Here is a 26,531-nt window from a genome sequence, read left to right as displayed (position 1 = left end):
CTGGGTGACAGTAAGCGGTTGTTAACACTAGTGTTGCTCAGTTTGTTGAATTCAGCAATAGTGTGTGTAAGCCTCTGTCACATGAATGGTTCATTTAGAGTAATAATCAAATTAAATTTATTTCACCTTACTGTGTATTTGTAGAGGGGGTAAAGTCTTTGTTTCTCTTCAACAGAGTGCTCATCCACATCGTGTCTGAAGTGGATGCTGTAGGCAAGATTGAAGCACTCTTCATCTACGTCAAGGTGAGTTCATCACATCTGACAGAGTCATGACGCGTCAAGCCAAAATTTGAGTTCTTGCTGGAACACGGTGTGATATTTCTCAAATCTTGACAAAAAGAAAGATTTGACAAGGTTCCTCCGTGGCTCAGTTGTTAAGTGCGCTAGCGCATGGTAATGATCCAGGAGCCTCTTACCAATGCAGTGGCTTTGAGTTCAAGTCCAGCTCAGGCTGGCTTCCTCTCCTGCCGTACATGGGAAGGCCTGCAGCAGCCTGCGAATAATTGTGGGTTTCTGCCAGGCTCTGCCCGGTTTCCTTCCACCATAATGCTGGCCGCCTTCGTATAAGTGAAAGATTGTTGAGTACAGCTTAAACGCCATTCAAATAAATAAATTTGACAAAATCTTTATTAATTGTACAACATGAAATGCCTATTTTGATCAAGCGTTTGAAAAATGAAGTAAAATGTGAGACTGATATGTTGTGGTTTGTAGAACACAGCACTTCCTTTTAACAATTGTTAGAAACATGTCAGTATTTTTGGTACAGATATCTTCTAAATATTTGAGCATTCATCGCCAACTGGGATATAGGTTGTCACTGACAAACCACCAGTTCAGTATTTGGTTAATATTTATAGATGGGGGCCTCCATGGCTTAGGGGGTTAGCACATGAGTGCGATGCAATGACTAAGGAGCCGCTCAACAATGCAGTCGCTGTGAGTTCAAGTCCAGTTCATGCTGGTTTTCTCTCCCGCAATACGTGGGAAGGTGTTCCAGCAACCTGCAGATGGTTGTAAGTTTCCCCTGGGCTTTGCCTGGTTTTCTCCTACCATAATGCTGGTCACGGTCGTATAAGTGAAATATTCTTGAGTACGGTGTAAAACACCAATCAAATAAATAAATATTTGTAGACGTATTGATGATGGTGTGAACAATTCAATGAGTCAGCATTTTTGTCATCTGTAATCAGTACATTGTACAACTGGAAACTCAAGGCAACAAAGAAATTCACTGACATTCTATCGTTTGTCTTTGGCCCATGTTTCAGTATGTGTTCATGACAGAGTCCTGTTCGTCCACCGCCAAACATCCTAACACTGTCCATGACGAACTGGCAAAGAACCTCATTAGCATATTACGGCCGGGAAATGCTGATCAGCTGGTCGTCAACCGGTTTCTCAAACACGCCTGGTTTTTCTGCGAGATCATTGTGAAAAGCATGGCTCAACATCTGATTCAGTCCAAGAGGATTAAGGTATTTGAGTAGGGCAGGATGATTTGAGTAGGACGGGTTGATTTGAGTAGGGCGGGATGATTGGAGTAGGACAGGATGATATGAGTAGGGCGGGAGGATTTGAGTAGGGCGGAAGGATTTGAGTAGGACATTATGATTTGAGTAAAACAGGATGATTTGAGTAGGACAGGATGATTTGAGTAGGACGGGTTGATATGAGTCGAGCGGGAGGATTTGAGTAGGACAGGATGATTTGAGTAGGACAGGATGATTTGAGTAGGACGTTATGATTTGAGTAAAACGGGATGATTTGAGTAGGACGGGTTGATATGAGTCGAGCGGGAGGATTTGAGTAGGACAGGATGATTTGAGTAAGACGGGATGATTTGAGTAGGACAGGATTATTTGAGTAAGACGGGATGATTTGAGTAGGACAGGATGATTTGGGTAGGACGGGAAGATTTGAGTAGGACAGGATGTACACTAACCTTTCTTATTTTCATTCAAACACTACTCATGAGGTACTTGAAATTTCTTCTTCCTAATGGACTTCATCATAATGAACTTCATCGTAATGGACTTTACAACATATATGTTAGAAGGGTCTTAATTCCTGTTTTTAAGTCTGACCAAGTGAAAACATAAAACATTGACTTTGTATAAATCTCTTTTAATTAAGCTAATGTAAGTTTATTGTAGTAGTATTTGTTTGTTGTTGTTGTTGAATATTGAATCACCTACAGTTCGGTGGAATTTTTCACCTACTTTCTGCTATATGAATGTAAATACAGAACGTGCAGGTGGAGAAAAAATTTGTTTTAAATTGTATATGGTATACTATTTATCACATACACGTAAAATAACGCGTGATTTTTCACAGACTTAACTGCAGTGATTATTTTTTGGAAAATGTCATGAAATGATATGTGGTTTGTTCTACCAAATTCATGTAACATTGCTTTGAACTATAGTTGTAGTTCATTGTTTTCACGTTGTCTTTTTCCAGATGCCTCGCAATGAGAGGTTCTCTTCAGACTTTCAGTACCGCATCAAGACTGTCTTACAGTATCTCGTCCCGCATATCGTACAGAAATATCGCGATCTCCCAACAGAAACAAGACGGGCCAACACCAGCGTGGCTGAATTCATCAAGGTTCCCGAACTTAACCATTTCTCACATTATTGTATATTGTAAACTTCTAAGAATGCCAGGTTTGGGAAATTTCAAAAACCTCATTTTTTTCAAATTTCGTTTATTTTTGTGTGAAATCGTTGAGATTAACCAGTCATGCGTGTAACACTATGCAGCAGAGACAGTGTTTGATTTGAATGAAGTGTCATCCTTGTGAATTTTGTGATGCAGCTATTTTGTTGAACTTTCTACTCACAAACTTGACCTGGTGAATGTAAGAAAAGTATTCAGAGTATGGTGTAGACCATATAAACAATTTAATAAATATACCACACTCACATATATCAATTAACAAATGCCAACCCATGAACAAATAAAAATATGTTTTGCTTTTTTTTCTGCAGGGCTGTTTCATGTTTATGGACAGAGGCTTTGTCTTTAAACTTGTCAAGGCCTACATGGAGAACTTCAGCATTGGCGATCCCAAGGTAGGAATGTGTTTGTCATTCCTAACTTAGTCTTGTTTTTATGAATTAGTTCATTTTTTTGTAATCTTTTTGCATTTATCCCCAGGTTAAGTCATTCTGAAGTGTTTACGGACATCAAATAAGACTGATATATGAAAATAAAACTGATTTAGGAATGATTCATAAATCATTCCTGTTTTCATATATCAGTCTTGTTTTCATAAATCATTCTTGTTTTCATAAATCAGTTTTGTCTTTATAAATTAGTCTTGTCTTCATAAGTCAGTCTTTGTCTTCATACATCAATCTTTGTTTTCATAAATCAGTCTTGATTCTCATAAATCAGTCTTGTTTCATAAATCAGTCTGGTTTGCATAAATCAGTCTTTGTTTTCTTAAATCAGTCTTAGTGTCATAAAGTAAGCATTAAAAATGAATCAGATGAATGAGTAAATAAACGAGCCATCCTTCGAATGTTTCACTTTCTCACAGAGCCTTCAGGAGTATAAATTTGACTTCCTCCGCATCGTCTGCAGCCATGAACAATACATTCCCCTCTGTCTGCCACTCATGAGGAGGGGGCTTATCAAAAATTACAAAGGTAAGATATTTGAATATGGTCCCTTTTAGGACATTACACAATGGCTTTGGTTAATCAGTAAACTTTGTATGTTATTTTAAATTTTATTCATAGTACATCTTACAGAATCACCACATGACCTTTTATGCAAGGTAATTAAATGTAGGAGGCAGCCTTATATGCAAGAGCATGAATTTATCATGCTCTTTTTCAGGTTTAGTACAAATCAGTGGTACAGAAATTTGTAAACTAAATCAAGAATAAATACACATAGCAATATTAACTGTAAGCACTACAACCTTCTGTCTGTAAGGGCACTACAGCTCATCTATCAGTCTTGTCTTTCAAAGAACTACAGCTTACACACATTGTTCTCTAGAAACTGCAACCTACATGACATTGTGTCACTTAATGAGCTACAGCTTACCCAGCCTTTTCATTAAAGGCATGGCAACTTTTTCTTTAAAGGCACTACAGCCTATACTACCTTATTCTTCGAAGGCACTACAGCCCATACAACATTTTCTTTAAATGCACTACAACATGGCCATGTACACAGCCTTTTCTTTAAATTCACTACAGCCTATACAGCCTTGTCTTTAAAGGCACTACAACCTACATGTATACAACCTTGTCTTTAAAGACACTACAACCTACATGTATACAACCTTGTCTTTAAAAGCACTGCAACCTACATGTATACAACCTTGTCTTTAAAGGTAATACAACCTTGTTTTTGAAGGCACTACAACCTACATGTTTACAATCTTGTCTTTAAAAGCACTACAACCTACATGTATACAACCTTGTCCTTAAAAGCACTACAACCTACATGTATACAACCTTGGCTTTAAGGGCACTACAACCTACATGTATACAGCCTTGTCCTTAAAGGCACTACAACCTACATGTATACAACCTTGGCTTTAACGGCACTACAACCTACATGTATACAACCTTTTCTTTAATGGCACTACAACCTACATGTATACAACCTTTTCTTTAAAAGCACTACAACCTACATGTATACAGCCTTTTTTTAAAGACATAAGAGCGTATAAAATGTTGTGTTTGAAGTCACTTTACAATCCAGGCAATCCTGTTTATCTATGTTATTAATTTGTATTCTGACGTCTCCAAAATCACAAAGGAGTCCTGCAAAATTCAGATTTTATTCTGACAAGGGACTGCTTAGAGCTTCTGCACCTATTGTAGACCTGCCTGTTTCCAAGGTAATGCACACAGACTTGATGCATATGCATGAGGGTGATGTGCATGCCATTCATCATTAGACAGCAGGCTCCCTGCTTTACAACATTCTGTATGAAAGAACATGTATTATTGCACAAAGGACAACAAGGTGAAGTCTCCCACAGATTTGTCTATCAGCAACAGCATAGCTGTGTTGGTGTTACTTCTGTTTCTTTAGTGCAAAGGTGAAATATCATGATTTTCTGTATTTAATTGACACTATGCAAGAGAACAGTTGTATAGGAGAGTTTGAATGCCAGAATATTGCTCTTATGATAGGTCATTAGGTTCACAGACAATTCAAATCTTCAACCTTTTCGACCTCTAAAGCACTTTTTCTATTGGAATTTATACATACATTTATCATGAAAATGATACCAAAAAATGATTTGTCTCTGTCACTAAAGATGCAGGCTTCATAAAACTGTGCAGATAATTTCTCTACACCCCATAGTTCTCGGAGAATTTTTCAAAATATTGGTCCTGTGGTGGTTGAATAGGTAGAAAAATTAGCGTAACTGAGATAAAACGTACGATATTTACATCTTACAGGCACTAGTACTCTTTGATTAGTGTTCTTTCCAGAAGCCACCATAACTCCAAATACATGTATATCATGAAGTATTCTGTAATACAACAAACAGTTTCTCAACTGTTTTGTAAAAACCCTTTTCTTTTTTGTTCAACTGGTGCTTGGCTGAAAATTGGGTTCCTGACATGTACAACTTCTTAGGGCTTCACAAAGACTTAAATGTTCATCAAACTAGACAGAATGGAATTCAGTAATTGTGACAGATTATGTGGAAACTCAAAATAATTAGTGATGTGCTAGAAGTTTAAAACCTAGTGTTACTTTCATATCTCAAGACCAGGGTTGCTTATGAAGGTCATTCAGTCAAAGCCGCTGTAGTCGGCAGCATGTATTATATTGGATATGGAAGGGTGTCAGCTACATTTAGATGAGAAAAAAAGCAATACTGCTTGCTCGTCTTCATTCCTTGCATTTTAAGATTATGAACAGTAAAATAGTTTATTGTGGTTTCTAGCTATCCAATGCAATTGTGTTATGTGTCATTTTGAATGATATCATTTTAATGATTTTAATGCCCTTTTCTCCTTCAACTATTTCTTAATCAGAAATCCAGGCGGAAGGTAAAAACTAAAATTAAATTTAATGCTCATGCTGAAAGTTTCTGTACATTTATTATTTATATCGTCATTATCATTGGTTGTAAACAGTATTCTGGTTGTTGTGCCTGCTTGCTATATTAGCATATTAGTTTATTTTTTTTTTTAGTTTTTTTTTTTGTAATGATGAGTGTTTTCTTTTTAGTTCATGAACTAGATATACTCATTGCTCTTAGTCTTGGAATTAGTCATTCATTTCTGGTATAATAGCCCTTGTTGTGGAATATTTGTGTGGTTCTGCATGAAACCCCTTTTCATTTTAGTAAAACTTACATATGGTGGTCTCCCCTGTTAGAGTTCTTTGGTCTTTTTTGATGTAACAGTGTTCTCAGCCAATCAAAACACAGATGATGATAGTGATGATGTGTTTTGTGCTATGGAGCAGGGGACATCGCATGAAGGCGCTAGTTGCGCATGCTGCATGAATGGTATTGGTTTCATTATAGATTTGTGCCTAAACAGCTACGTAGTTTAAGAATCAAAAAATGAACGTGTGTTTTCAAACGCTGCATGCTTATGCTTTTTATAGCAGCAGGCTGTTTAACATAGATGCACTTTTCAACGCGCTGCTGCGATTTCAGTAAACTATGATGAAGTCTAAAGCACATCTTAGTTAATAGCTGAAATACATCACATGACCGGCAAACAAATCTTAACTCAATTTTAATCAAAATCTCCACCATTAAAATTAGCTCCAGCTAGCTGCACAAAAAGTGACGACTTTTGTGACTGTCAGACTGTGTGATACATTTATATTATTTTTCTCACGTGTGTCTTGAAGCTGGCTGATTTCTTGAAGAAAGTTTGCACTTTTTGAACATTCAGTGTAATTTTCCATCCATCTTCTGATCTGTTGATTTCTTCAAGAAATTGCTGGCACTTTACGATATATCTGCTCTTGCTATCATCCCTACACATGTTATGCCATCTTCAGCAAAACCAGAAAGAAACAAAAAATATCTGAGACTGGTACTTTGTTCAAAAGTGTATTAAGTGACATACCGTAGTTCACCTAAAGTTTAGTAATATGCTGGTACTTTGTTCAAAAGTGTATTAAATCACATACCGTAGTTCACCTAAAGTTTAGTATTTTTCAAATGATTCATTTTGCCCGATTCTAACTGATTCATCCACCCTGTAGTTTATTGTGAAGTTTGATTAATTTTTTTATCAGGAAAACTTAATTGTTTACAACAAAAGTACCATTTTAAGGCAGTTATGTGCTTCTGAAAATGCTTCTTTTTTTTCATACAAACTTTTGGTGAAAAACAAGACAATACAAGTGTTAATACTTTAATCTAGATTAAAGTTATGGATGGAAGATTTGTTTGTTGCGTATTTCCAGGTTGACACTGGAATTAAAATCCAAGTCTCAGTTACCTTTTAATACACTTTTGAACAACCGTCTCCTGGGGACTGTTTCTCAAAAAAGTCATAATGTTACGCCGTCCTAACACCATGATGTCGCATACTGACGGCATATGCCGCCTAGGTATGTACGACCTGCATAACATAATGATCCCTTTGAAAAACAGCCTCCTGGGTTTAAAGTGTGACATGTTTTGTTTCTGCAATTTTCTGTAAGTAAAATGTACATGTAGAAAATATGTACAAGGGTAAGGGCATACTATTCGGAGCATATCATATTTTGAACGTCCATTATATAGTGTGCGAGGGGGCCTCCGTGGCTGAAGTGGTTAGCCTGCCAGCAGGGCGCACTGACCAAAGAGCCTCCCACCAATGTGATGGCTGTGAGGTCAAGTCCAGCTCATGCTGGCTTCCTCTTCAGCCATAGGTGGAAAGGTCTGTCAGAAACCTGGGGACAGTTGAGTCTTGAGTATGGCATAAAACACCAATCACATAAGTAAATAAATCATTTCCTGCAGGTCACATGGTACAATAGAATTTTTTAACCTTTCAAAAGAGTGATAGGAGTTCAAACTCAAAACTTTGACAACCACTACAAAAAAACAGTGCCAATATGAAGTTAGGTTATGTCTTGGGGCCTTATTATTTCAGAAACTTAAAAACATAAACTTAGTATTATAAACTAAATACATGTATATAGTATGTTGATTAAGGTTGCCCTGTGTGAAGACCAACATAAGGTAATTTTCTGTTGAAAAGATGTTAGCTACATATTATGAAAAGGTGAAAAGAGTTGATATATTAGATAAGATAAATAGAGGAAATCAGGCTGACTTCGGGGATGTACGTCTTCTTTGAAACATTGAGGCTTATTGACACCATAATTTGTCACTTTGATGTTCTGTTTTTCGAGTCGCATTGTAATTGGTAAAATACTAGTGGTATCTTAAAGTTTCTTGTCTTTTAGAAAACTTTTAACCAAAAATTAACGAGACACTGCATGAAGTTTTTTTAACACTTTGGTGCTTTAACATTTCAAACTGCTGTGTGATTTTGTTTACTCAATACATTTACATTGTCACTTCTTCTGTCTCCAGTTGTGCATAGAAAGGTCTGTCAGCAACCTGTAGATGGTCATGTTTTTTTTTTCTTAATTACTTCAGTTATTGAGAAGAAGTTATGAATATGTTCGTTCTTAAAAAATTTTAACAAAAAATAAAGAATACCATTTAGGCTTGGCAAAGGATCCTTCGTACTAAGATGTTTGTTTAAATTTAAGCTCACAGGATTTTTTTATTGAACTGAACTTTTAAGCATCTCCACTAATTCCAGCCATTGTGATTGATTGTCAACATTAATTTCAAACTATGCATCTTGTTAGATATGCAAAAGCTCATGTTCCATAAGGGGAGATAATACAGTAGATTAATAAATGCAAATGAGGGCTGTGATAGTACTTGCAGCATGATGGGGATTGAAAATCATCTCTAATCCTCAAGGAATGTTCAGTAACATCGGCTATTATAGTAAAAATGTTCTAAACGAAATAAGGCCATTTGCAGGAGAATGTTTACGCAAAGAAAACTTTAAAATTCAGAAATCATTTGTAGACAGTTAAGAAGCATGTCAGGAGGCATGTAAAATAATTTAGAGCAAAAAGTCTGACTTTCATGATAGGATTCATGAACTGTGTTTTTGTTGGCCACATACAGATTACATCAATTCGAGATAAAGTCACGGTTTTTTTCTTTAATTCTGAAGAAGAAAAGGACCTGATTTGAAATCAGGATTTTCAATTGTCTGTACTTAAATCATATCGTAAAAATTTTTAGTTTTCTTTGTTTTTGAAAGAAACGTTAGTTTACGGTTTAAGAGGCCCCTAGTTTAAAGACAATGAAAGCATTGATGTGAAGTATATTTCAGATGGACCAATAAATACTGCGCATGAAGAACAGTTTGATTTATTTTTTTAGAACATTTTCAGCCTAGCAAACTACATTGTACATTGGAATTTATGGATTCTGCGGTGGCCTTTACTGGCACCAGTGACGTCACCACAAGGTGTTAGTCTCTTAAGACACATACACTGTTAGATTTTATCATTCAAACTGCATACACTAGTAGAACTATGAATGCATTCACCAAGTATACCTTGAAACAAACTGGGGCCTCCGTGGCTCAGTCGGTAAGCGCGTTACTGCAGCGTAATAACCCAGGGGTCTCTCACCAATGCTGGCCTCCTTTTCTGCCGTACGTTGGAAGGTATGACAGTAACCTGCAGATGGTTATGGGTTTCCTCTGGGCTCTGCCCAGTTTTTTCCCACCATAATGCTGGCCGCCGTCATATAAGTGAAATATTCTTGAGTACGACATAAAACACCAATCAAATAAATAAATAAATTGAAACAAACTGTTTAAAGCAATGAAAATATGGATGATGACATTGATACCTTATTGATCACAACAGACCACCGTAAAATCGGACGTTTAAAAACCATTTGGCTTGGTTAAAAAGTTGTAGAAAAGAAAGGAGTTCAAAGATGTTCCTGGACAGTGTTTAGTGGCCTTTCATCTGATATATACATGGACTTCATTTTAGTATTTTCTTAATTGTGTTTCGATTATCAATGGATGTCAAGTTTGATGTCAACCCTAGCATCATCTGTAATCAGTTTTTCTCAAATTTAACAAAACACTTAAAATGTGGAGCACTGCTAACAGATTTATTGATCTACTTAATTGCATTCGGAAGAGTTGTTAGTTTTACGCTGGCTACAGATAACTCATAAAAATATTCTAGTGCTTGGCTGAAAAATATTAATAGTTGGTTGTTTAAATTTATTTTATTTATTTGTCTGCTGAAGAAGTAAAGAGTTTAATTTTGTATTATTAACAAATTATTTATTTTATCTCTTCACGTGAAATTATGTCCACATAATATAAAATTAAAACTCAGCGTGAAAAGTTCAATGTACATATATTTATATATCTTGTGAAGGTCCTTAAAAAATACAAGTGACTATTTTTTTTAGTATTTTTTTTTTCTAGATTTTTTGTTACTTTTCATAATAACTTTGTGTCTCTCCAGTGTGGTCTGTATGTTACTACATGTTTATTGTCACAAGTATGGTTGTCAAAGTCTGTTAGCGTTAACTTAATTTCTGTATTCATGTTGTCTGCTTTTGTACTTGTCTTGTACATGTAACTACAAATTCTCTTGAATCAGGTAACAGAAATTTTCCTTGATGATTCCACGGCCGTATACTTTTGTCTCTGGCTTCATATTTTAGAACTCTTCTTTTCAGACGTGCGACAAGACTATACATTGTCTGAGGAATTCCGCAAAAACCACTATTTAGTGGGGTTGATCCTCCAGGAGTTGAAGACAGCTCTGCAAGAAACGAGGGACATCCGCAAGTGTGCCATAACAGTGCTACGTAACCTGCTCGCTAAACACTCTGCTGATGATCGCTACGCTACCAAGGTAACTCCGACACACCCTGGGATTTTTTGTTGAATTGTGCTGATGCATACATTAGCTTGCGTGTGAGAAACCGATTTGAACCATTATAGTGTTGTTCATTCTGGGTTAATACCTTTTGTTTCTTGAGACTTAAAGCACTATTCAAATAAATTAAGCGCTGTGACAGTTTTTTTTTTTTATTGTTTATTTTTATTTACACCAGCGCTGAAACCTTTGCAAAGATTCCCATGTTTGAATGTTTTGGTGATCTCAGACCATCTTATAACATGATGTCAAGGTGACGTGTTATGTGCCATATAAAATATGAATTTTACAGCTATCATATTGTGCAATTTTGACCAAGATAATACAACTTTCATGTCAGTGGTGTCAATCTGAACTAAGCATGAGCAGTCTCTGGTCTAGTCTTTTTATCGCTAAGACGTATGAAGAGCGGGTTCAAATCCTGGCCTTGTTATAAGTTGTTATTCCACTGCTCTCACTGAATTTAGGGCCCCTGATGACAATCAGCGGTCAGCAACGTGTCTGTTGCACAATCTATTGACCTTTCCAAAAGGTCAATCAAAAACTCACGATTGACCAGTCGTAATCAGAATTGTTGTGAACAGATCAACTGGATGTCCCACACATCGGTTACAAATGTTTAATCTTTCTGTGACGTCATGACATCACAACTGCTTCTATTGGAATGAATGAAAGAATTACAAATGCTGTCAGGAGAAGGGTGGAGGGACATCGGATGTGTTGGATCCATCCATTGTTCAATGAAGATCGCTTGTCTCCCCCCCCCTTTCCCCAATATGGTGTGCATAACTAAATGTTCGTGTATATGTTATATGAGGGAAAGTTTGTCAGTAATTTGCCAAAGAGTGGTGGTTTTCACATATGGCGGACACTCACAATTCTGCCACTGATAAAACTGATCACCAGAGTGTAAAGTGAAAAAAAGAAAACTTTACAAAATATATATATATATATATATATATATATATATATATATATATATATATAAACTGATCCATGTGTCCATCTGCCTTCAGTCACAGCAGGGTAGAATCGCTGCCCTCTATCTGCCCTTCATCTCTATCCTCCTGGAAAACAAGAACAGGTTGATGCGAGACCCAGACAGATCCCCCGCCAAAACCCCCGCCCCAATCCCTAACGGGGACGTGGGGAAAGGTGAGCCCACGGAGCAGCACAGAGCTGCTGAATCAGCCCGGCCTGCACGGGATTCCCAGGTGTTTGCCATGATTGCTGGGAACGGTGAGTACTAGTACATGTGTTTCCCAGATGCTGTCTTAAGAGAATAGTAGAATTTAATAAAACCTCTGATATTATTGAGATTTCATTTGTGAGGTCATACATGTAATGGCTTTACTATGCCCTTTGATGCATTCAGGTCTCTGTTTATAGGTTAAGATGTTTGTCTATCGATGTTAGAGCACAGGTGGAGGTTAATGATTGATGTTTTCGTTGTATTAATGCTCTTGTACATGTGTAAATAACACCCAGCTCATATACTACAAAGTTACATCAAGTGCATTTACAGCGGTAATGTAGAAACTGCTTGTGTCTCCGTGGCTCAGTTGGTTAGTGCGTTAGCACAGCGTAATGACCCAGAAGCCTTTCACCAATGCGGTCGCTGTGAGTTCAAGTCCAGCTCATGTTGTCTTCTTCCGCGGCCGTAAGTAGGAAGGTCTGCCAGCAACCTGCGGGTGTTTGTCGGTTTTTCCTGGGCTCTGCCCGGTTTCCTCCCACCATAATGCTGGCTGCCGTTGTATAAGTGAAATATTCGTGAGTACAGCGTAAAAAACACCAATCAAATAAAATAAATAAATAACTTAGTGATCAGTGCGTAATCAGTCCAGTACCTTAATGTGTCTTCATTTTTTCCTGAATAACAGTTCCTCACACCATGATGACCCTTAATGTGAATGGTCATGCACAGAATGGTTCAGTGTCCTCCCTCACCAGCGATGATGTCCCCGAGAAAGAGGTCAAAGGTCATGAAAGGTAATAGGGGACAACATTCACAAGTTTGCTGAAATATGATTTAAGGGATGATAACTTTATCATCATAAGTTTTGTTTTGACCAAGAATATCAAAAAATGCTAAATTTCCATGAAGTCTGGTATCCTTGACGTGAAAATTTAAAAGCTCCCTTAAAAATTCTTGACAATCTCTTTTAGAAAAGATGTGAATACTTTTTACTTGGAAAAAAACTTTGATAGTGATTATTACTGTATAGTGCATGCATTTTCCCTCCCATTGCAAACTACATGTAGTATTTGTAGCACACATATTTATACATTTACATATGTGTTATATTAACACATTGTTCTGGTGGATGTTTTGTACCAGCAAAATTACTAGGGGGAGTGTTTGTGTAGAGGGGCAGGGATTATATTTCTGAGCTTGTATTTGCCAAGAGGGGAGTTTCAAGTCAGAACTCTTTTGTTGCTAAAGGTGAAATCAGTCCTACTGTATCATGTGACCTATCAGAAATATTATTGAACTATTTTTGGTCACATTGTTTTGTAACATGGATGTTTGAAAAAAGTTTAACAAGAAGTTATTTATAGTAGATGAACAATGGAGAAAATTAAGGAACTGAATCTTTATGAATTTGACATGTTCCTGAAGGAAAGAGATTTTGTTTATGCCTCATTGATGTTGCCTAATGTTTTAAACAATCACATGATACAGTAGGACTGTTTTTACCTTTAATGATAAAGAGGTTTGAGTTATTAACTGACCACTAACTCTATTTTAGGCAGTAGTAAGATTTTGGTTCTCTGTCTGTAAACTTGAGAACCATGATGAAGATTCTTTAGTCTGATTTTAAACATTTATCATAGTTATGTAAAGAAATAATTCCATTTTAATTGGTCATGTTTTTGTCTGTTCTGAAGGACACACTCACAGGCTGGCCAGGTGCCATCAGCCACAAACACATTCAGCCGACGGTTTGACAAACTGGAGCAGAACGAGATTCGTGACTTGCTCGTGTGTTTCCTCTACATTGCCAAGAATATTCCAGAAGGTATGGGCTTAAGTTTGACCTTGAGCTGTAGTATTCATGGTCAGATGAAACTATGTTAATCTCTAATGGACCACATAGTGCTATTTGCAGTTTTGTGATATCTAGCAGATTTATGAAGTTACAATTATTCTGTAACTTTAATATGGTATTAAAGGGCTTAGGTTTGACCTTGAGCAGCAATATTTGAAGGTCATCTGGGATAGTGTTAATGACTGTGTTGCTGTAGATAGGCTGGTGGAGACAGACTGAACTACTGCCTGTCGCAGGAATGTGTACCTGATTACCCACCTGACTTAACTCCCGCTGTACGTAGGAAGATCTGACAGCAACCTGCGAATGGTCGTGGGTTTCCCCCAGGCTCTGCACCGTTTCCTCCCACCATAATGCTGGCCGCCGTCATATAAGTGAAATATTCTTGAGTACAGCGTAAAACACCAGTCAAATAAATAAATAAATAAATACCTCCTGACTTAAAACTGTAGGGGAACCATTGGGGTTACGATAGTCACGGTGACGCAGCAAGGGCCCTTTTGTATCCAGTCATTTAGTTACATGTGGTGCTATGACCAGGGCTTACCTGGTTGTCTCCTCCCGTACCTCTCTCTGGAATCATTAGTATGATAAAATCATGAATAAATATTTTATATAAAAATGTTAAAGAGGTTTTACTGAAGATTTTTGGCCACAAAATTCCATGTTTGCGAATTATACCAAATTTTCTGTATTTAGCAAGAATTTAGCAAGAATTTTAGCAAATATCAAGCTGGTACCTGAACTTTTCAAGAAACGATTCTAAAGTGTGAAAAAGTTATGAGACCTGCTTAATAATTTTTACGAAATTTATCACCGATTTTTAGCAGTAACATGTACAGACCGCATGAGGCAGAGATGTTGTGAAAGGTACATGTAATTCTTTAGGCTGTCCTGAAATAACAGAAAAAAATCAATGGAATCTGTGGGGATCAAATTTTTGCCAAAAAATCTCCAGCATAGTCTATAAACATTTCTTGGATGTTTTATTTCAGACATCTTGCTGGGCTGGTTTAACAATGCCTCCGACAACGACAGGATGGATTTCTTCACATTGCTGGAGTGAGTGTCATGTTGCCTGTTTTGTATACAGCAAGCAGCTCTATAAATTCCTCTCTCTGTCATTCAAAAGTTTGACATCCAATTATTTAAGATGAGCCATTCACTTAACGATTATTTTAAATGCTAGATGACATTGACAGGTTGCCGCAGCTATTGTGAATTTGAACTTGTTTACCCTTGATGATAAACCAGCCCGGATAGCACAGTTGGTAGAGCGTCCGCTTCGGGACCGGTAGATCCAGGATCAATCCTTGGTCGAGTCACACCTAAGACTTTAAAAGAGGAAGTTGTAACTTCCTCGCTTGGCGTTCAGCATGAAGGGGATAGTGCAACGACTGGTTGACCCGTATCAGTATAATGGCTCGGGCGGGGCGGCTTACTTGCCTTCGGTAAGTCGTCTCAGTGATGCAGCACTAAATAAAAGAGCGGTGGAAATCCGTCCTGCAACAAGGAGGCACATTACACGTGCATGCGCCCTAATGATTCCTTTGTCGTCATATGACTGAAAAATTGTTGAGAACGACGTTAAACCCCAAGCAGTCACTCACCCTTGATGATAAATCATTTCTAAAATATGACATGTTGGAAAGTTTGTCATTGACTTGCTAAGAGCCAGTGGTTTATCTCAGACACTTTGGTTAATGGTTAATGATTCATACCCGATGACAAATTATTTACATATAAATGCTTATGTCCTCAGGATATGCTTGCATCAGTTCAAGTACATCGGCAGGAGGAAAATTGTCACCCTCAGGTGAGTCAGCGTTAATTCACTGCAGGCTAACCAAAATTGTCACCCTCAGGTGAGTCAGCGTTAATTCACTGCAGGCTAACCAAAATTGTCATCCTCAGGTGAGTCAGGGTTAATTCACTGCAGGCTAACCAAAATTGTCACCCTGAGGTGAGTCAGCGTTAATTCACTGCAGGCTAACCAAAATTGTCACCCTCAGGTGAGTCAGGGTTAATTCACTGCAGGCTAACCAAAATTGTCACCCACAGGTGAGTCAGCGTTAATTCACTGCAGGCTAACCAAAATTGTCACCCTCAGGTGAGTCAGTGTTCATTCACTGCAGGCTAACCAAAATTGTCACTCTCAGGTGAGTCAGCGTTAATTCACTGCAGGCTAACCAAAATTGTCACCCCCAGATGAGTCGGTGTTCATTCACTGCAGGCTAACCAAAATTGTCACCCTCAGGTGAGTCAGTGTTCATTCACTGCAGGCTAACCTAACCCAGCAGTGTTTACAAGGCAATTTGCTGTCCACAGAAACCTTGGAAACCACAACTGAAATAAAAGCTTTTTCACCCATCATATTTATTTTTATGTACAAAACTGTGAGCTGTGCATCACTGTAATGCTTCAACCTGTTTAGTCAAGCAGTTTCTGAGTATATTATTCTGTGGAGACTGATGAAATCATACTTTTTGTGAAGCCCTGAATTGGCTAATTCAACAAACGTAGTTTTGTCTCTAGAACCTGATTAAAAGCATGCATAAACTGCACTGAAAGTTGCTCTTTCATATGCTAAAAGGTTGAGGTATTAGGGTAGTCAAATTAGAAAAATACATGTAAGGTCAGTTGTAATCTCTTTTTTAGGGAATTGGAGATATTTCCTGGGAGCTCATTATTAAACTTGATGTTGTGTTTTGATGAAATATCTGTATTCTGTTGACAGTGCAATTGGTGATTCAAAGAAAGCGCGCACGCTGCCTCCTCGCCGCTCAGTGCCCAACACCATGCTCCAGCGCCCCCCCAGTCAGTACAGCGATCTCGGCATGGATGAGATCTGTAAACACAGTTAGTTTTTAACATTTCTCTTGAATCATTTACAAGTTTTTTCTGAGTTTTACATGTGCAAAAGGTCCAGCGCCCAGTTTCACAAAGATGTTGTACATGTACATGTTGGACAATGGTACACTAATAGTGACTTACAGGGGCCTCCGTGGCTCATTTTTTTATCACGCTAGCGCAGCGTAATGACCCAGAAGTCTCTCACCAATGCGGTCGCTGTGAGTTCAAGTCCAGCTAATGCTGGCTTCCTCTCTGGCCGTATGTGGGAAGGCTTGCCAGCAACCTGCAGATGGTCATGGGTTTCCCCCGGGCTCTGCCCTGTTTCCTCCCACCATAATGCTGGCCGCAGTCGTATAAGTGAAATATTCTTGAGTACGGCGTAAAACACCAATCAAATAAATAAATAAATACATAATTGTGACTTACAAAATATCGTACAACAAATGTACAATTAAAAACGTGTTGTTCGCTGCTTTGTGAATCTGGGCCCTGTAGTTTTGCTGGCAGTTCTACTGAACCGTAATACTTGTACCTGTGTTTTATCATGTGTAACATGAGCACATAAGTAAATAAGTTTCATTTTGAATTAATAATATCACTTAATGTTGTCTTGATGTATCACTGACTGTTTTCATGTTTTAAAAAATGGAATTATATGCGTGTATACTGTTTTTCTTTGTTCAAGTATTGTTACAGAGGACTTCTGTGAACAGCAAATTGTACAATTTGACGGGGTTACCCACTTTAAATATGTTTCAGTCATTAATTAATCCTGATCAGTGTAGAAGAAATAGCTTTGCTAATGTTAAAAAGAAGTAACATAGACAAGAAAATACCATCTATCACAAAACATTCTGTATTCTTTTTTTTTTAACAATAATTTTGACATGAATGCTAATGTCTGGTTTAAAATTTCATGAACACATCCATATTGATCTCTGAGTGAATTTGTTATTTGTGTTATATTGCAGCGTCAACATCATCTGATGCCGAAGCTATGATGCGGGCATTGCGAGAAGCAAACATGGCTACAGAAATAGGCATGGTTGTCTTGGATATCCTCAGCCTGTACTGCTCTACCTTCAAGGTATGCACAAATGTAGAAAAATGAACCTAGTCAGGATTTGAACCTATGATCTTCAGGACATTAGATAGCCATGAAAGTGTTGCCTGTAATATTGCCAGTCAAAGACATTCCTACGTCTACCAAATATAAGTTTGACCATTCTGTGTATACATTTTAACTTTATTTGGTTATAGAGATATTTTCTTTTAATTATGTACCACTGCTGATCTACTAGTGTGATTAAAGACTATATGCATGTGTAGTACAGTTTTGTGTTGATTTTGCTGTTCTGTGTGGTCATTTTTAATAAACTGACATCTGACCTCGAAACGTCGGTAAAAGTAAATGAAAAGTTGTGACCCACAAAGACGGTTACTCTTTCAACTTCTATCTGCCTCTTAAGAACATTAAACTAATATCTTGTCTAAACCGACATTCTTGTATGCTCTCAGGTACTGTTGGTTTACAGAGCTTTGAGTAGAGTGAGACAGTTTCGGTATAGATCTTAATGCTGTTCTACTTGATATAGTGTTAGAACCTGTACCTCGAGTAGAGTGAGACAGTTTCGGTATAGATCTTAATGCTGTTCTACTTGATATAGTGTTTGAACGTGTACCTCGAGTAGAGTGAGACAGTTTCGGTATAGATCTTAATGCTGTTCTACTTGATATAGTGTTAGAACCTGTACCTCGAGTAGAGTGAGACAGTTTCGGTATAGATCTTAATGCTGTTCTACTTGATGGAGTGTTAGAACCTGTACCTCGAGTAGAGTGAGACAGTTTCGGTATCGATCTTAATGCTGTTCTACTTGATAGAGTGTTAGAACCTGTACCTCGAGTAGAGTGAGACAGTTTCGGTATCGATCTTAATGCTGTTCTACTTGATAGAGTGTTAGAACCTGTACCTCGAGTAGAGTGAGACAGTTTCGGTATAGATCTTAATGCTGTTCTACTTGATATAGTGTTAGAACCTGTACCTCGAGTAGAGTGAGACAGTTTCGGTATCGATCTTAATGCTGTTCTACTTGATATAGTGTTAGAACCTGTACCTCGAGTAGAGTGAGACAGTTTCGGTATAGATCTTAATGCTGTTCTACTTGATGGAGTGTTAGAACCTGTACCTCGAGTAGAGTGAGACAGTTTCGGTATCGATCTTAATGCTGTTCTACTTGATAGAGTGTTAGAACCTGTACCTCGAGTAGAGTGAGACAGTTTCGGTATAGATCTTAATGCTGTTCTACATGATATAGTGTTAGAACCTGTACCTCGAGTAGAGTGAGACAGTTTCGGTATAGATCTGAATGCTGTTTTACTTGATATAGTGTTAGAACCTGTACCTCAAGTAGAGTGAGACAGTTTCAGTATAGATCTTAATGCTGTTCTACATGATAGAGTGTTAGAACCTGTACCTCGAGTAGAGTGAGACAGCTTCGGTATAGATCTTAATGCTGTTCTACTTGATATAGTGTTAGAACCTGTACCAAAAAACTTACTAAAGAAACCAAAATCTTGGTTTCCATGAGACAAGAGTTGTTTTCTAAGTTTGTTATGCATATAAATTACTCACTGATGCATTATGGGTTTTGCTTTTTCACAGCAACTGCTTGAGGCCAAAGACGGAGACAATCCTGTGATGAGAAGAGTTTTCCAGCTGTACCTCATGTTCCTCAGGACCAGCCAGTCAGAAACGCTCCAGAAACATGCATTTGCTGCATGGAGGATGTTTATACAAAAGGTGACTATGCCGCTGCTATGCATATTCATGAAGACTTCAACATGAATAATCATTTTATTTATTTGTGCATTTGTGGAAAACTAGGGGGCCTAGTTGGCTCAGTTGCTTAATGGTCCGACTGGCTGCGACTGAATAGTTTGATTCTTCAGCCTTTTGAGGAAATTGGCCAACCCAACCCACATGGATTTGTCTTCAAGGGCGAGTTAAAAGGGTCCATAAAATGCATTTAAAGTTGTTCTGTCATGCTGATACACAAACAGTCCTAGGGATTAGACATGTACAAATGATTTTCCTTGGGTTCTGGTACAATAGGCCCTTGAAGACTACATGTACATAACATGAGCCTTGGGTAAATCGTAGAAGTTTGTCTTTCAGTCAGTAAGAGATATATGGTCCAGTGTGAGCCTGAGATAGAATAAATAAAAATCGGGCCGCTTCCAGATCTTTAGGGCTGTGAGAATCTGGTGGTTGAGAAGGTTGAAGATTTACAGTATGTGTGCATTAGTTTACCCCGCATCAGACAAAATACTTCACTTTTTATTGGACAGCAACGATCATGTCAGGAACACGTATATTCCTGTATCCTGCAGCCAGTGACTAGGTTATCTCCCTTGGTTCTGTTAAAGTGGTTTCCCTATATATCAGTCTTTTGTGCTGAATTGATTTGCAGGATAGATTTGCTTGTACATGTAGGGTGTTAGTAGCCCTCATATCCGACAAGGGTTACTGACACCATCTATTTCTGACGTTGTCAGTTACTTTCCAATGCCTTGGTGGTTCAAACACATAAATAATTAAATTCTTTACTTTTTTTCCCATTTCAGTTCCCCACTGTGCTATTTCGGGGAAACGCCTTATTGTGTGGTGATCTCTGCTATGAGGTAAGACAGAGCTTGTCTACTACAAATGTTGAAAGAGAAATTAAAAATAATTCAATTATTTCAGAAAATGAATTATTACCTAGGTTCATTCTGGGAATTCTCAAATCAGTTTTGAAAGCCAGACTGATCCATGCCATGAATTTTTTATTTCATGAATTCCATGATTCTCATTGGCCATTGGTTTCTGTGTTAAGACTGGTCCAAATATTGTCTAAATTTGATAAAAAATGTTTAGCATATTCATTTCTCTGTGCCTAAGTTTTTCAGCATGGGATAGAAATACCCTGAATTTCCATGTTTCCCTTCGGTCATTGTTTACATTTTTTCATGAGTTCAACTCCAGCCCATGCTGGCTTCCTCTCCGGCCATATGTGGGAAGGTCTGGCATCAACCTGCAGATGGTCGTGGGTTTCCCCCGGGCTGTGCCTGGTTTCCTCCCACCATAATGCTGGCCGCCGTCATATAAGTGAAATATTCTTGAGTACGGCGTAAAACACCAATCAAATAAAAATGTCAAATGCATTTTTTGTGAGAACAATTTTAGTGGTATTCAGACTTTACTGTACAATTTTGATTTTTTTTTTAAAGTCGTCTGTAATTATCCTTTTGATATTGCATGATCTTCTATTCATGTCGAAAGCTACAACTATTTCCTATACATGTATTGTTATCATGTTTTCACCAAAATATCGTTGAAAAATTGTCATTGTGGCATTATGCATCGTCGCTGATTCATTCCTTCATAATTAAAAGTCAGGTGATGGTCAAATCACCATATAAAAAATTCACATATTTAGTGGGATGATTTTACCATGCAGAAAATTCTCATAATTTGCCTTTGTGTAAATGCTGAAAAAAATGTACCAAATCTTCTTGGCATTGTTTTAAAGTGTACTGTGCTCTTTTTAGTTTGTATTTTTTTTTTTCAGATATTACGCTGCTGTAACTCCAAGTTAAACTCCACGAGGAAAGAAGCCTGTGGACTGCTGTATATTCTTATGAAGTCTAACTTTGAGTTCAGCCACAAAACCAGCTTTACAAGAGTCCATCTTCAGGTTAGGTTTTTGTTTTACCTGTATTCAATTTGGCCTTGAGTGGTTAAAACTTTATAAGTAATTTACAAGTATCTCAGACAGGATGTGGAGCAAGTCAGCACGATCATAATACAAGAAAAGGCATATGACTATCGCAAGGACAGTAAGACGGATGTCTAAGCATTGTCTTCAAGAGAGTGCATATTTGCGGAGTTATCGCCCTTGTTAAATGGCATTACTGTAGGGCAAACATACAGGGTGGAGCAAAAGTCTGGACCCATAGGCAATTTACTATTGTTTTCATTTATTTTTAACATGATTTGGATCATTTAAGTATCATGTATAATTTTACATGACACCACATTTCCAGGGAAATGGAGTGGACGTCAAGGGCCAGTTGAATGGCCACCAAGATCGCTGGATTTGAGTCCTTTGGATTTTTTCTCATGGGGGCATGTTAAATCAGTGGTTTATGCTAACAAACCAAGAACATTACAAGCGCTAAAAGATAGCATCACACAAGAAATTGAAACCATAAGAGGGAATAACTCCGTGCTTCGAAATGTGCAAAGATCATGTGTCTCCCGAGTAAGAAAGTGTTTGGAGGAAGGTGGAAGTCGGTTCGAACACTTATTGTAAACTGTAAATTCTTATATAGCAAATTGCCTATGGGTCCAGACTTTTGCTCCACCCTGTATTTTATAAGCTCGCCATTACCAGCCAAAAAAAAGAAAAGGGTTATGCACTATAAATGAGGAACCTTTTCTACCAAAAGCATGTGTACATGTAAGCTGAGCCATAGTTGTGTGGTCTATAGTTCAGGCTAGCATTTGGGAGGACGATTTGTGGGTAAACTGGTTATGTAATACCCATATATTTAAGTTTAAACCCCTGCCCAAGTGTTATAGGGGATATGGTTTCCCCTAGGCCCTTATTTATGAAACCTCAAACAATGTACTACAGGTAACTACAGTTTGAGTTCTTTTCTGTCTTGATTTATTTTTTTATTTATTTATTTCATTGGTGTTTTATGCCGTGCTCAAGAATATTTCACTTTACGACGGCGGCCAGCATTATGGTGGGAGGAAACCGGGCAGAGCCCAGGAGAAACCCACAACCATCTGCAGGTTGCTGACAGAGCTTCTCACTTATTGTGAGAGAGGAAGCCAACATGAGCTGGATTTGAACTCACAGCGACCGCATTGGTGAGAGACTCCTGAGTCATCACGCTGTGCTAGCGTGCTAACCAACTGAGCCCAGACGCCCGCTTTCCTGTTCTGAGTTTGGCTTTTTAAGAACTTGCAATTTATGACTCAAGTCTTAAGTTCCTTGATACATACGGGCCCTATGTCCTACGGCGCTCAATGCTGGATGAGTACAGTAACTATGGAAATCTAACATAAGAATTTTTTGGACTCACAGGTGATAATCTCAGTATCTCAGCTGATTGGGGATGTGGTGGGCTTGAGCAACAGTCGGTTCCAGGACAGCCTGGCCATGATTAACAACTATGCCAACTCTGACAAGTCTATGCAGGTAAGATTCCTAACTGGTCAAGTGGTAAAAGGTGTGCTCGCTAAAGTCTCCTGGCCTGTGGCCCCATCCCATTCCTAATCGGGGATGTGGTAGGCTTGAGCAACAGTCAGTTCCAGGACAGCCTGGCCATGATTAACAACTATGCCAACTCTGACAAGTCCATGCAGGTAAGAATCCTAACTGGACAAGTGGTAAAAGGTGTGCTCGCTAAAGTCTCCTGGCCCGTGGCCCCATCCCATTCCTAATCAGGGATGTGGTGGGCTTGTGTAACAGGAAGTTCCAGGACAGCTTGACCATGATCATCTACTAGCCATTCTGACAAGCCCATACATGCAAGTCCTTACCGGCTGAGTGGTAAAAGGTGTGCTCGCTAAAGTCTCCTGGCTCGTGGCCCCATCCCATTCCTAATCAGGGATGTGGTGGGCTTGAGTATCAGGAAGTTCCAGGACAGCTTGACCATGATCATCTACTAGCCATTCTGACAAGTCCATACCGGCTGAGTGGTAAAAGGTGTGCTCGCTAGTCTCCTGGCCCGTGGCCCCATCCCATTCCTAATCAGGGATGTGGTGGGCTTATGTAACAGGAAGTTTCAGGACAGCTTGACCATGATCATCTACTAGCCATTCTGACAAGTCCATACATGTAAGTCCTTACCGGCTGAGTGGTCAATAGTGTGCTCATTTGAAATCCTGGAGAACCCACTTTCATAAATCAACTCATCTTTTGGCAGTATAATCTGGATGTCATTTTATGAAGAAAAAGCTCAGAGCAATTAGTACTGATGAGGCTGCTGTAATTTACCTAAAGTTTGGGGTGATTTTTTTCCTTGTCCTGATAGTTTTAACTCTGTTTTGATCAACTGAAGAAGTCGAGAATGTACAATACTTCCTGTTATTCATGTAGCCATTGTGGATGTAAATATGTAAAGACTTCCTGGCATTAGTAAATGTGCCTGTTAACTTGAAACAAAATGGGAAGAGGAAAACTTGAGGGTTGAAGGGTCAAGTTTAAGTTACCTCATTTATCCTACCTTGAGAAAGGAGATTTAGAGATTTCTGACATCTTGGGATAAGGGGAAAAAAAAGACCAGATGGAAGTAGAATAACTATGTACCCCTATCTCAGACAGGGTTAAATATCTGTACCATAAATATGGCAAATATCTATGTCTGGGGAGAAATTTTAAGTACCAGTAGTCACTAGATGACTGGCTCAGCCTTGCCCTCTATATTGCTATAAACATTTTTCACCTCTATGTATATTGTTTGAGTTTTATAGGTGAGATAACATCTGCTTAGCCTTGGTCTTGTTTTACAGAAAATTTGGGGCGGGGGGGGGGGGGGGGGAGGGATTTTGAGTATTTACGGTAATGTGACTGATGACAGGGGTTTGTCCCTGGGTCTTGCTTTACTCACACACACACATGGCTGTAGTTTGAGCATTACACCCTGCTGTGGATAATGGGTGCTGTGGAAATTGAGACCTTAAAATATTTTACTCTGGTCAGAATGTAGGAATGTCAAAACAAGCTAAGGACTGAACAGAAACAACCCCTTATGTGTGCAGTGTACATGTATTTCAGCCCTTACACTTGTATGCTTTGCTCGGCTTCATGTGCAGCTTAAACATTTAAATTTGCTGAGGGTGAGCTTAGTTTGCTTTTTTTTTTGACTTCAGTGACTTCTACATTACCAACATGTATTTTTTTTTGTTTTTTTTGTCAGCAATATCCACTTGGGATTTGTTTTTAATTTAAACTGATGGTGGCGCTGTGACATCAGTAATTTGCTTAGCTTAGTCCTCATCCAGGCTTTATGCTCTTATAATGTACATGTAGGTATACGGATATGGATGTGTAAAACAGTCACTGCATGTATGTTTGTATGTGTGATTTTCCATTATGTGTCACTCTGCTTCATGTGCAACTGGATATCGCCTTAAATTCAAACTAGCAGAGGCTGAGCCAATTTTTTTTTCCAACATTAGCAGAAAATTTAATTTGACTTCCTTTGGTGGATAAAGCCGGCTCAGGCTATCACATCAGTAATCTGCTTAGCTTGGTCAGTCCTGACCAGGGTTTACATGCATTCTCATCATGTACATGGGATGGACATACTAACATTGATGTGTGACCGGTCAGCTAGGCAAATCCCCTGTCACAGATTTGAATCCTAGGGTGAAGAGTTGCCCAGGCTGACAGTGTGTGTAAATGTGTCAGGGTGGTCAGCTAGGCAAATCCCCTGTCACAGATTTGAATCGTAGAGTGAAGAACTGCCCAGGCTGACAGTGTGTGTGTATGTGTTAGGGTGGGGCCTTGTGTGAATGGTTTAGGATGGAAGGCTTAGATCTGCTGGGTCGGTACACTTTCAGTGTGGGCTGTGTGGGTGTGATGAAGACCTATGGAATCTGGAGGAAACATGCATTTAGGACCATTACCAGCTGCTCCTTATATGGTTTCTAGGACAACATAAAGATGTGGTACGATTTTCCCAGAGACCTAGCTTCCAAAAAAACAGGTTTTCGTTTACATATATGTTCCCGATAAAGATAAATGTGTGATGTTTTAGATTCTGATGGTGGTGGTTGCTGGAGAGGAGAGATGGGAGGTTGGGGGGAGAGGCTTCCCAGAAATTGTCCTGTTTCATTTAAGAAGAAAGTCATTTCTTGCCATGTTACTGTAATACGGCTGTGATCAGCAGTATTGGAGACAGACTTTGACTGATGTACATTGTGTGGGTTCTTGTACATTTAGCTTGTGTTAGCCATTTTCTGATGATGTGCACATATGGCTGCATGTTAGTGTCTTTGTGGGTACTGACTCCACTGTGGGGAAAACTAGGACATGGTCAAAATCACCCTTATTACAGTGACATCAGTTGTAGTGAAATTCACTTGTAGTTCTAGTGCCCTCTACCTACTTCTCAGTCTGAAATAACATGGTAAACGATACGATTTTATCTGAATACATTAATTAATTATGGTAAAAATAAACTTTAATTAATAAAATAAACTTTTTACATGCCAAAAAAACCCACCAAAAACCAATCGTCGGTCCGTCTCTCTGTCTGTCTGTCTGTGAGCACAGTATTTATCTCGAAAAATAATTAAAATGGAATCTCCAAGCTTGAATGTGTGGAGAAAATTTGGCTGGACCTATTGAAAAAATGTATTTATGTATGCTTGGGGCTTTTAACATGTACATGTACTTAAGAATTTTTCAGTCACTTGACAATGAAAAATGACACTTTGTTAAATTTGATTTGCTGATTTTTCGAATCTCTCAAACATTTTTATATTTTCCTGGTATCATAGAATTGAACTGCTGTAGAATTTCCAGTTGGATATACAGCCAGTGTTTGTTCATTTTTCAGAGTTTACAATCCCCTGTTTACGGCAGAGTTATTACCCTGCTCAGGCAAGCACCAG

At 38.4% G+C, this 26,531-nt stretch overlaps 1 protein-coding gene across 1 annotated transcript in view; it reads left to right on the top strand.

Moving 5' to 3' along the window:
• The window catches only part of LOC135479173 (dedicator of cytokinesis protein 9-like), a 121,835-nt gene that overhangs the window by 70,490 nt on the left and 24,814 nt on the right, over positions 1–26,531 (top strand). The window contains exons 24-41 of the mRNA XM_064758947.1: positions 176–245; positions 1,274–1,480; positions 2,466–2,612; positions 2,996–3,079; positions 3,550–3,658; positions 6,400–6,504; positions 10,750–10,928; positions 11,969–12,191; positions 12,833–12,941; positions 13,842–13,972; positions 14,998–15,064; positions 15,765–15,818; positions 16,740–16,852; positions 17,827–17,942; positions 19,518–19,655; positions 20,480–20,536; positions 21,466–21,591; positions 22,993–23,106. Of these exons, the coding sequence (XP_064615017.1) occupies positions 176–245; positions 1,274–1,480; positions 2,466–2,612; positions 2,996–3,079; positions 3,550–3,658; positions 6,400–6,504; positions 10,750–10,928; positions 11,969–12,191; positions 12,833–12,941; positions 13,842–13,972; positions 14,998–15,064; positions 15,765–15,818; positions 16,740–16,852; positions 17,827–17,942; positions 19,518–19,655; positions 20,480–20,536; positions 21,466–21,591; positions 22,993–23,106 (2,149 nt within the window). The remainder of the gene's footprint in view (positions 1–175; positions 246–1,273; positions 1,481–2,465; positions 2,613–2,995; positions 3,080–3,549; positions 3,659–6,399; positions 6,505–10,749; positions 10,929–11,968; positions 12,192–12,832; positions 12,942–13,841; positions 13,973–14,997; positions 15,065–15,764; positions 15,819–16,739; positions 16,853–17,826; positions 17,943–19,517; positions 19,656–20,479; positions 20,537–21,465; positions 21,592–22,992; positions 23,107–26,531) is intronic.

This window comes from Liolophura sinensis, chromosome 12, assembly GCF_032854445.1.
Source record: "Liolophura sinensis isolate JHLJ2023 chromosome 12, CUHK_Ljap_v2, whole genome shotgun sequence".
Lineage (NCBI taxonomy): Eukaryota > Metazoa > Mollusca > Polyplacophora > Chitonida > Chitonidae > Liolophura > Liolophura sinensis.
This window is presented reverse-complemented; position numbering and strand designations above follow the sequence as displayed.